The sequence below is a fragment of the Struthio camelus genome, chromosome 3 (assembly GCF_040807025.1).
Source record: "Struthio camelus isolate bStrCam1 chromosome 3, bStrCam1.hap1, whole genome shotgun sequence".
Classification (NCBI taxonomy): domain Eukaryota; kingdom Metazoa; phylum Chordata; class Aves; order Struthioniformes; family Struthionidae; genus Struthio; species Struthio camelus.
Window position 1 is genome coordinate 55,436,662 of NC_090944.1, and position 12,429 is coordinate 55,449,090.

General features: G+C 35.5%; 1 protein-coding gene across 4 annotated transcripts in view; it reads right to left on the reverse strand.

The window, feature by feature from the left end:
- Nucleotides 1-12,429, reverse strand: part of ASCC3 (activating signal cointegrator 1 complex subunit 3) — a 287,466-nt gene that overhangs the window by 82,103 nt on the left and 192,934 nt on the right. For all 4 annotated transcript variants that reach the window (XM_068937883.1, XM_068937886.1, XM_068937884.1 and 1 more), the window contains 5 exons: nucleotides 10,896-11,015; nucleotides 6,263-6,427; nucleotides 5,314-5,400; nucleotides 2,842-3,018; nucleotides 532-757 (listed from right to left, as the gene is read on the reverse strand). In XM_068937883.1, the coding sequence (XP_068793984.1) occupies nucleotides 532-757; nucleotides 2,842-3,018; nucleotides 5,314-5,400; nucleotides 6,263-6,427; nucleotides 10,896-11,015 (775 nt within the window). The remainder of the gene's footprint in view (nucleotides 1-531; nucleotides 758-2,841; nucleotides 3,019-5,313; nucleotides 5,401-6,262; nucleotides 6,428-10,895; nucleotides 11,016-12,429) is intronic.

The window sequence follows — 12,429 nt, forward strand, 5'->3', positions numbered from 1 at the left end:
AAATTCCATTAAGGTTTTGCTGCAGTGACACCAGTGACAATGAATACACTCCATGTTCAATGAAAATTAATGCAGCGTTTCAGAAGCAGGCCATTTAGTGATAGCATACCTGGACATAATAATCTGCTTTCATTCTTTTTCACGTTAATAGTATTCCAGAAAAAAATAATAAATGGCCAGATTTTGCCAACTAGCAAAAATAAACAGATGCCTTTTATAGCAGTGTATTTTACAGTGTGAGCAAAAAAGGAATCATAGGATTTATATCAGCATATTCAGACACATGGCTATTGCATATGTGTTCTGGGTTGGCAGGACATGGGTCAGCCTCACCCTCAAAGCCGTGCAGTCGCATTACAAGCTGTGCAGACTGAATAAACCTTTTCTATTAGCCAGGCCATAATGCCGTAATAACACATTTACATGGCTTCCAGACCAGACTGGGTTTCTTATCGAATGGCTCAGATTTAGCTGTAAGCCTGCCCCTAGTTTATTACTAGCTTAAGCAGATCAGCATTGCTGATTTCTCACCTATTTCATCTTTCCTCATGTCCTTCATCTTGTCTACAGTGAGATTCTTCTCTTCCAACTTTGTGAGGACTGATGGCGGTAACACTGAGAACTGTCTCAAAGGGCTAACCCAGCCCCACAGCCGCTTGTCAATGACTTTGCTGAGATTCAGTAGTCGATATGTCATTGCAGGCCAACGTTTCCTAAGGGCAATCTCAAAAAGAGCTCGAACAATACGAGCAGCATTCTGAAGAGAGAGACAAAAAAAGCAAAAATGTTGCAATTCACTCAAGTATTTTTTGTAAAATGAGAAGGATCCCATAAACTGATCTTCGACAAACCATAACAACAGATTTTTCTTTTCAAACTTATTTCAAACATTCTTGAAAACTTTATTTTTCTGTCACTGTCTAATGGCAGAACTACCTCATGACTGCCTAAAGAAATCATGAAAAGAAACATGTGCAAATAATTAAAGTTGTAGTGGCAGGTCTGCCATAGGATTTTGATCACAGTTGGGCTAACATTAGGAACTTTTACATTTATAGAGTCTCGGTGACTTCTGAATCAAATTTATTTACCGTACCTCGTATCCTCCTGCTTCTCCACCATATAATACACTTCTGCAAACTCAGTTTATACTTGGAAATTCAAGCTTTCATTTTTTTTACCTCTGTTGTGCTTCCATAATAACCTCCCATTTCACAGGAAATTTCACAACACTTGCACAGAAGTTTAACAGTAGTGATTTTTTTTTTTTTTGAACACGTTACAATCCTCCAAGCTTATTCTACAACCAAATTGTATACTTCTGCTTTGGAGTTGGAAAATTATTAATATAAGCTTGAAAGACGCCAGTCTTAAGCCAAACAATTAAGTTATAATATTTTTTTCATAACTTATGAAGCGCTGTTAAAAATTCTTTTTTTTTTTTCTTTTGGCCTACCAGTACTGCGCCTGGAGTAGCAATTCAGTTCTTGATTCACTGAATAGAATACAACCATTCTCTACAGGCTCTGCAGTGCCAACAGCAATAAAAAATAGAAAATTATTTGGCTACGATGGGAATCATATTTTACTAAAGAAGCACATTTCTTTCACTTAGAAGGATGAATGATTTTTTAATAGTCACTCCCCAATTAAAAAATTTCACAATTTGTAGCTCTGGTTCTACATGCAAAATTTATGAGGATCCGAGAAGACGACCATGTTGCCTCACTAAAAATGCTATAATTGAGTCAGACAAATAAAAGCAATTGTCTTGAAAGCAAAGACTGAAAGAATGATACTGAAGATGACCTTAATGTGCAAGTACCACAATTTTTATGGTGTGTGTAATGATTTCATTTAAATGATCTCATTTAAATCTATACATGCTATGAAACATAAACACTTCTGAAGAAGGAAACATTACTATGAAAATATTGCCCAAGAGTGTGTGTGCTTTTCAATATTTAAGTCTCATCTTTAACAACAACTAAATACTATTTTAATAATTTCTTCCCAAAATGTTGTGGATTAGATAAAAATGATTCAATGTAATATGCTGTCAAAAAGAAAAAGAAAAAAAAGAGAGAGACATAAGATGGCCTAAAAGGTAAAGCTTTATAACCTACTTTACACTTTTCCTATTACACGTTTGAGATTGTCAGCATCCACAATTCTAGGTAAATTTCAAGCAGTACCCTTTTTTTTTCCTAAGATAGGCTCTAGCTGGGTAAGCAAGCAGTTCTGTGTCATAGACTTCAATTCTTTTATTATTTTGTGCAATAACTAAACATGCTATAAAACTAGCAACCATTCAGGCGTCAAATTAAGTCAACAAACAAATATATAGGCTGGTATGTAAACCTACGTGATAAGTGTTAGCAATAAAATTGTAACAGCACATCTTTCTTGTGTAAACCAAGGTTTGTAAATAAAACACATTGCATTTTGTAAAACAAAGTATAAAAATCCACAAAACATAAAAATAGATTGCAACAGTTTTACAGATACAGAAAAAACCCCAGTAAGTTAAGAATAATATTTATACACAACTAATACTGAATGTATATGAGAAATAGTAAATATCTCAGGTAATGGATAATATACAGAAAAAATCTGAATTTAAAGAAAGATGTACTAGCCTCCTAAGGCAGGCTTTTGTAAATCTTTTCTACTTAAGTGGTAAACAACACAAAAAAAGGCTCTGATTTTCAAATCACTTTGCACAAAAATGTGCAAAAAAGTTTGCAGACTAAGGCCTACACACATAATTTAAACACTTGGGAGAAAGAAAATAGCAGAAGGCATAGCAACAGACACATAAAAATTATTGATTGTTTTTACCTGTGCAACATATGCAGAATCTGAAATAAGGGAAAAGCTGTCCATCTCCCCTCTGCTAATATATGTTTGAAGGAGGATATTTATTTTTCCATAATTATTTTCCACACCTCCTGGAGCAGGAAGTTCACAGAAATCACTCAGTAAGGTGTCCAGCTCTTCTATTTCTTCTTCTCTTACCTAAAACACAATTACGCATTATGAAGAGGCTCGAACAACTTGATAAAAATGTTTATACTGCCATCAAATCTCACTTATTCTCTCTTTTCTTAGTTACATTATTTTTAAATAGAGACTCTAGTTTTAAGAAGAAAAAAAAAAGCAAAATCAAGTCTTCCGCAACGTAGCTAATAGCCATAATTGAAACTATCTTAATAGTGACACAATTACATTTTATTATTCATCACCATCTATTACGGTTGCCATTGACATACAAAAATTTGATATGCCACAAAAATTGAATCTTCTGACCCTGCCATCCTTCATCTGATGAGATTTCATTTTTTATTTGACCAGAGTAAAACCTCTGTCCATCTGGATTAGGGCAATCTTGAATTAACATTAAATGCATTCATTACAGTTACATAGTTTGCGTGTGGCATAATAACATTTTTAACGCAAAACTGTGAAGTACTATGATTCATGGCATTACAGTTTTCCCTGTTAATAAGATTAAGTCTTAATACGAGTAAAGAAATATTCATATCTACGGCTTGAATAATGCATAACATTCCACATTGTCACTGATGACCCTCACATGGCAAAAAAACAGCATAAATCTACATATTCTTTGATTTACTGATAGTCTGTTAGTGTAAAACTTATTTAAAGAGGGTAAATGTTTCCTCCCTGCTGGGAACCAGCTGAAAGTAATTTCCATTTGGACCTAACTACCTGACATACAAAAGACCCTAAGGCAGTTGAGTTAAAAGCCCCACTCTTCAGCCACTGGTCCTACAGGAAGGAAGAGGACGAAGGACACAACCAACATGGATGAGTCTAACGTCAAAGGAACATTATTCTCTGCTTACGACCGCTTTTTTCATAAATGTTTTCCTGCTCTTGCATGGCGCAGTACGGGTCAAATCCAGATCTTCATTTCAGCTTTTTGGTGACTTACTTATTTCAAAATACAGAGTTTTGAAAGGTATTACAGAAATATTTCCTATTAAGAAAAGCCACAACTTGTATCACACAGAGGGGTAAATCCTGAGTTATTCTTGTGCAAATCAGTTACCAGTTTTAGCACTCAGACAACACATTTGCATATTTGCAAAACAAATGAATCATAACAAATGGGAAATGGTGTGGCACTAGTGAGGGCTGTGATCTGTGATCTCTAAGAAGAGCCATATAATACAAATCTGAGAAAATAAACTGCAAAAACTGCGTTTTAGTCAAGAAGCAACATCATTAACTTTAACTCAGATATAGAAACATACTACATCATATTTTCCTTATGCTCTTCTTTTAAATATTTAATTATGTTAAACTTAGATCCAGCGAAATACCATCGCCCTCATAAAAAAAAAGTTTTTCATTCTGAGAATGCTGTATGTACCACTGTGAAACCTCACTGCTTATTATTTTCTATAATAGAAGAGATTAAAAAGAGTAGAATTTCTCCATCAGAGAAAGAAATGGTAATACTCAGACAATATGTGCAAATATGTCAATATGTAGATGGTGAAGGATTCACACTGCCAGTTCTCAGAGCCAGGTGAATGAGAGCCAACTCTGATCTGAAAGTTGTATAACTGTGGCAATGAGCCTGAGCTAATAAATCCTGCTGCGTCTGGCTTGCGCCTCTATGAGATGGAAGCATGGGCAAACGAGCTCATGCCAATTTGCAATGTATTGTATTATGTCCTACCCACAAAGGAGGCACAAGGGATGTTGGAGTTGACCCAAATGTGACAGCACAGTAATCTTCTAGCCTGCACAACAGAATCTATTAAAAAAAATTTCTAGATTTCATTTTTGAAAATAATTTGTCAGATTTTATCATTTATCATTCTGATAATCTGATATTGCCCTCGTGCCTGAAGCAGATCACAGAGTTAAATCCAGTGAGTCCTGCCTCATATCTGATACAGCAAATTGCTCAGGAAGACATCTAATCCTGATTTAGACTTCAAATAGAAAAACTCTCTCATCCCTGGGTGCACCACTCTAACGGACACTTACATTCACCTGTTAATAATTGAGCAGCTGAAAAGATCTTAAGGGCATTTAAAAGGAATAAGATTCATAACTAGTTATTAAATGTGCACTACAGTTTAAGATGAACTGCAATCTGAATGAGAGCATACATAGTTCTTGGCAGTTACTCCTACTTAGAAAACATTTTATAACGGTGTTTAATATTTAACAAGACTTGGGTCTATATAATAGGCACTTACTATTTATGGAGCAAGTACTATGGAAGTGCCTAGTTCTAAGACCTACTTCCAGTATGAAATGATGCAACTTTACCTTGATCTGTTCAAATTCTTCAGCTTTTGATACTATAGCAAGAATATCACCTTCTGTTTTATGAGCATCAAACAATTCATTGAAAGTCTATTAAAAACAAAATGAATTGATTTAGTATTGAAAATACAAATGTACAAACAGCACAAAAGTAAGAAAAAGTTAGCAAGATTTAAAAAAGCATATAAGGTTAAAATAGAAATGGGTTGCTGGATGATCAGATTGATGTAACCTAAATAGAAACTCTTTTCAGAGTGACTTCTCAGAACCTTCAGAAAATCAGTCCCCTCTAAACTCAGGGACCCAAAATTGAAAGAAATGTAATCAAAGGCCTTTTCAGAAAAATATCTAGTTATATTTGAGAGGACAAATCTATGAGTCTCATTATATGTGCTGACAGTAAGCAGGTAAAAAATGATTAATGCTTTGATTCTTCAGTGTTTATTAAATAAAAATATTTATTTGCTACAAAAGAAAGATTTCAAGATGAATGTATGCCTAAAAAGTAAGCTTCCAGTACTACACATACATCTCCCTTACACATTTACAACACATGATTACAGTGCCAAAAGTTGTTTAACATTGCACATGGCAACCGGATCGGATTTTCATGCAGCAATTTTTTCTGTTATCGGACTCTACACTTGAATATTCTGTCATGTACCAGTAGCTGCACATATTGGCAATATCAAAATGTTTTTTATAGTTCACGTAAAAGAAGGCAGAGACTACAGAAATCTCAAACCTCATTTCATATCAAGTCTAACCTTTCAGTATTGCTTTATACTTAGTTTCTTTCTCTCTTCCTCTCCATCTTGTTCTCCCCATTTTGGTAAAAATGATTTGAAAAGATATTGAATAAATCAGCTACACATTCTGTAATATCTTACAACTGTTTTAGGTATAGGTTCAAAAAGAAGAAAAAAAACCCAAATAGAACAATATATTTTACCTCTATAGTATTATATTTAATATAGTAGTGGCTGGCGGTTCTGCCTAAATCTGTTGAAGAAAAAAAGCCAGTTCTTTCTTCAAAGCGAATCATGCGGGCTTTGTCCAGTTTTCTGCCGACTTCAATTACCAATTGTTCTCTGTGCTTTTCTAGTCCTGGATCCATCTAGAGATCAAGTGCATACACATACATTTATTTGTATAAATGAAAAAAGAAAGTGTTAAATGCAATATTTTGTTTAGATAATTCTATCCTCCAAAGCCAGAAACAAAATACTTGCAAAAATGAAGGGAGTACAATTAAGTCAAAATATTCTTGAGATCTCACTAACAATAGTTACATTGACGTATTCTCCCAAAATTGCTTACAAAATAATCAGAATAAAATTGCTTCTGCGATGCTTCGTGTCTGTATTCACACAATGTAGACTAATAATTTAACTTACTAAATAGAAGGACGACTGCAAAATAAATTTACACTAAAGTACTTAAAAGAAAATTTTAATGAAAACATATTCTGAATGAAGTTGTCATCACAGTATGATTTCATAAAAAAGTACAATTTAATGGTATCTCCTATTTATGTTTTAACTGAAGAGATACTCTGTTTGGATATCTGACATGAGAACAGCTTTAGTTGGATCCCAAGTTGAATAAGCTTCAAATCAGATGTCTCAAATATTTGCTGAGAAAAAAAGCTCTAATGCCCCCAGAAGGTTTGTGCATGTCGGATGGGATATTCCAATTACTGAGTTATAAACTCAGTGTATAAACATTCACGTTTAAGCACACAAGTAGTGTGTTAGTAGTACGTTACCTCAGTAATATTTACAAGACTGGAGAAAATCCCCATCAGAATGGGATTGCTGCATAATTGTGCAGGTGTTTCCACATCATGCACCTGGGACACCCAGCCCCACAAGGGATTCATAGTCATGTTAACCCTCTGGTATGTCTGCACCTCAGATATGGCTCTAACTACACAAGAGATATGGCTCTAATTATGTAAGTTCTAACACACAAATTTTAAAAGACTGTGAAACTCTGCTCTGGTTCACAGTCACCATTCTCAATTCTGGGCTTGAATAATTCAGAATCCTATAGACTAAGTCACATCAGCCCTCTTGGTAAATTTGCACCTGATATATCCAACAAGGCAAAAAGGACCGAGCTTGAAGAATTGCTCTGTCTTGGTTTGCCTGGTTTTCCCCGGGCCAGTACTCAGCTTCTCAGCAACTTTGTGCTGAAGTGGTTCATCTCCTGGCTGGTGAAGCTGCCGATGAACGTGGCCATTTCCATCAAGCAGCTACAGAACTAATTCATAATATTCCCTGTCTTTGCTAGTTGCTCTGATGTTGTTTCTCCTTAGTTATGGGTTACCTTAGTTTCAAGTCAAAGGCTAAGATGATGAAGGTCTAGAGTGCTTTTCTCAATAGTAAGTCACACATTGAGGTCAGATTTCAGTAGAGAAGTAGTCAAAAAAAAAAACAACCTGATCAGGATGCCAGATGTTTAACGTTTCTTAAAGCTAAAGAGGAAAAAAAAATCTAAAACACTTCCCTACTCCTTTGACAGCCAAAATTATCTGCCAGTCTTTTGCCTTACATACAAAAAAAGTTACACAGTTGTAACAGTAGACTAATGGTTTTTTAAAAAAATAGGTTTTAACTTTAAAGGAAAGTCATCAACTTGAAAAGGCTGTGAAACAATATTCTAGAGAATACTCTAGAGAATGTATGGTTAGCACCCTTCTCATTGAACTTGCATAACTAGAAATCCTATAAAGGAAGATCCAGCATAGAATGGCCCTATGCCATACACTTAATATAATGTCTTAAGTCATATACTTAATACAAAGTATTATGCCATACAAAGCTTGGCATATCCACTGCAAGAAACTCAGCAAATCTGGAGTATACATATGCAAAGTATACATATGCATGATAAGAGTTTTAATCACAATAAAGCTCAGTTTCTTCTCGTACAGACACTTGAATGAAATATTTAAATTTAAAAGAAGAGAGCAGAAAGGTCAGAAATCCCTAAAAAAGATTGTCAACCTGCTCAAGTTTTATAAAATCTTTAATCCCCCTTTTCATCTGCCCTCTTGTCTATTTTTCCCGTCTTCCTTACACTAAAATAGAAAGCTCTCCCAGCAAAACAGCAGTACATTATGATTTACACTGTTTTCTCAAGCTAACCGAGAGAAGCGTTGGGGACAAACTCCTCTAACGTTTACAGACATTGTAAACATATGGCTTATGGGGATAGAAAGCTTGGCTTAACTGTGGAAGACAAAGAATGGAACCAAAAAGAGGAGAAAGGAGACAAAGGGTTTCTCTCAAAACAACCCCCACCTTTCCTTTGGAAACCCTAAAAGGATGAGCAAATACCTGTAATTCGCCTCACATTCTTCACTAATATGACACTCGCATTTACTCCACTTCTTTTCCCAGGCGTTTTTTCTTCGAGGTGCTTATCATGAATTTTGGCCATTTCCCTAACTCAGTAAAAGGCGTTATTGTCATTCTGGCAAACAACCTGCAATGCTGCTAATCAAACCAATGGACCTGGAGCAGCCCACTTTATCCATGCAAGGCGTAGCCCAGAAACCGGCCAGGAGGGCAACAGCAATCGCCGGGGAGAGCAGGAGGGCGGCAAACTCGTCGGTGCACAGCAGGTGCGCGCTCGCGGCTGCGGCTTGCTGCGCAAGTCTACCCGGGTATACAGCCTGGGACTGGCACAGGCTGGACCTTTTGTGCCCCTAGAGTAATTAATGGCTATGGCGAGCACCTGGCTTCCTGACCCTGTGCAGAGGGAGAGCAGAACGGGTTTGTATCTCCTCAGCCCCACTGAACAGCCGGGACGAGCATGACCCACAGCCGTTACGCAGACATATGGATGCAAAATGGGTACCGATGGCTGTCAGCCAGAACAAATATAGAAATTGGCACACTGCAAGATTACTAAGAAATAACAATACACCAATTATGAACGCTAGATACCTATGACTGGAACAGAAGGAAAAAAATTGCACATGTGAGCAAATCTATGGTTATGCCCGCATCTGGCCCTACATATCATCCATGTACTGTCTATGACACACTAATAGCTTTGAAGTTTAAAACTAGTTTCTCTAGACGAGGAGGAGATTGGCACTGCGTTTGCTCCTACTTGGATGCGTAACACTTCAAATCGATATAATTTGTTTCCGCCTTAACATAAAATAGGAACGTCTATTATTAACAGCTCAGATCAGAAGGGGTAGAAAGGAGGCTAGCGGCAGAAAAGGGCAAGCACTGGCACTCTCCATCTTCTCAGCAGCTGAATCAGAACACAAAATCCAGAGCAGGGGAAGCAATTCGTTAGTTGTTTTTTCGAGTTTATAATAAAAATATTCCTGATTGTGCTGTATTACTTTTTCATTAGGTGTTACCATCAAGCTTGCATCCTTTTTCTAAAATTTGTTAATAATACTCATCAAAAATACCTGCCAAAATAAATAGCGATTTAAATGAAGAAACTCTACAGAAATGGGACAACAACATTCTTATCACTACAGAGCAATTCTGGCTTTTCATTTACTGGATAGTTTGTGGCTTTGCCTACTTTTATATTAATATATGGTAATTTATTACAAGGATTTTTATAAAAACAGATTTAGGATCACTAGAAGGTTCTATAAGCCTTTCAAACAGAAGCCTGTTTAAACCACATCCTACTATAATGTGTTGAGATCCCCCTTCCCCCCAAACTCTACCCACTTCCACTACAACTTATACTATCAGCCACAAAAGCGATCTGAAAAATATTCCTTTACATTTATCTATAGAAGTTATAAAGACTGAAATCATATCATGACAAATTATGAAGCCATAAATAAGATTTACGACATGTGAAACAAACAATATTTACTGTACATTTCTGACACTTCTGCCTGCACTCCACTCAATTACCTGTGTCCAAATCATGTTGATATTAAAAGCTTATAAAAAGCTGTACAGAAAGAAGTAACTATTGAGAGAATCTGTAAACTATAAAACTTCCTAAAAATTAAAGGTAATGAATTAATTTCGACAAAACCTGTGCGTATCAGCATTCTGATTTATTTTAATGCATAGAACATTTCCAAATACAGAAATAAAAATTTCTAAATAAATGAATAAAATCTCTTATAATTACTAAATCCCAATAATTTAGAAAAAACCATAAAAATGTCATTTTATAATTTATAAGATGTCATGGGATGAAACATTCTAAAACAAATACTGAGAGAGGAAAACAAAAAGAAAGCAATAGTTTCAGGAACACTGGATTTTCTCACTTGTATCTCGCCTATAGTACTGAAACAGTGAGAATAACTGAGCTACAGTAACTGGCTGATAAGAATGAATGTTGCACCTTGGTGCACAGCCTGGTCACTCAAAATATATTTTTATATGAATAGAAGGGACCTCTTCATTTAGTGTTAAAAAATAAATGTTCTGCTACATAAAATGTCTTTCCTTTTCTAAACACTTTAAAAGAATTGCTGATGCCAGGTAAGTAGAAAGAGCAAATATTTATCTTCATATCAGGGAAGGATTACAGACCTAGAAAGCAGGTTAGAGATTTTTTAAAAATGCATTTTCTACCTGATAAGCTTTGTGACTGATGCCGTATACTAATGGATTTGCTCTCATCCGTACATAAAGATAAGTGTAACTTATCCACTTTACTGCTTCTTCCACATTAGTTACTGTTCCAAGAGCAATCTGGAAATAGGAAAAGAGACAAAACTAAATGTATATTTTACAACTGAACATAAGTATTAAGTTGACAACATACTGAATTCAGAGCACTAGCACTGGATTAAAGAAAGCGTTAGTAGTTTTCCAACTTAAATAATACTAACATAATTATAGAATAATCTCTTGAGCCATTTATATAGCTACATCTTTTGAACATCTCGCACCAGGGTATGTTCTGAGACATTAGGTTACGAAAGCACAGTCATCACCATGATCTTTCCTTGTGCTTATTATTTTTTGCAAGTAAACGATAATACTGAATTGACTTGTTCTCAGAAAAATCCCCACACAATTCTTCAGAGAACGTGGCATTGGAAACTTAATGAAAAGTGTATATCTACCTTTAAAAGATGAATTTTTATAGCAATGTGAATACACTTTTTAGTTTAAGTTCTAAACCAAAAGATACTGATAGTCCTCAGGCTCTTCCTTAGCTTGCCTTCATACTTAGCCATCTGTTTGTACACAGTTTTTACAAATAGTTTTCTCATTTTATATCTGACTAGTCAAATATACAGGTACCTTTTATATTCTTGCTATAACAAAACATAATAACAAGGCTATCAATCAGGTATGCCAAAACAATTGTTTTACTCAGCGACTTTTTTGGCTAATTCAACAGCTATTTTATCATCTGATTAATTACCACCACACAACTTCAGCCCTATACTCTGTTATGTTCATGAGAAACAATTTACTGCTTATTCCGGTTATCAACCTGATTTACAAAGAACATTTAAGATTTCCTGTGTGCTGCATGAACAATTTTTTTTGACTGATGTCGTTGACAAGAAGCAAAAAATCCTCTTACTGAAAATTTGGGATCCATTACTACATTTCAAAAGATATTTTTCTCTCATTGGTGCCTGCATTTCATATAAAGCCTCCACATGGCTTGGAAAGATTAAAAAGAAACCGATACAATTATAAACGATTTCACATGCATGCTCAGATCCATGCATGTAGGTGTTAGTAACAGATATGTGTTTCCTATGAAATAACACAGCTATTCAAACATAATAATGCAAGCCAAAGCTGCACTGAACCACAATGATGCACAACTGGCACAACCCTGTTGGTTTCAATGACTAATGTCACTGACTACCCCACGCCTGGTGCCACTTATTTTTGGAGTGGAGTTTTACTCCTGAACAGCTTAAGGAGATTGGGAGAAAGCCCCAGTGTGTTGTTTTTCCAAAAGTATAGCTACATCATGTACTGAAGCAGTTTAAAAAAATATTAAAAATACAATTTACATGAACTACTAAAGGGAAGACATCTAAAATAGTCCACAGGTTACTAGTCAATCTGCCACTCAGGTTAACTTCAGCATTTGATTTCTTTTCCTGAGTCAAACATCTTTCCGTATACAACTTGA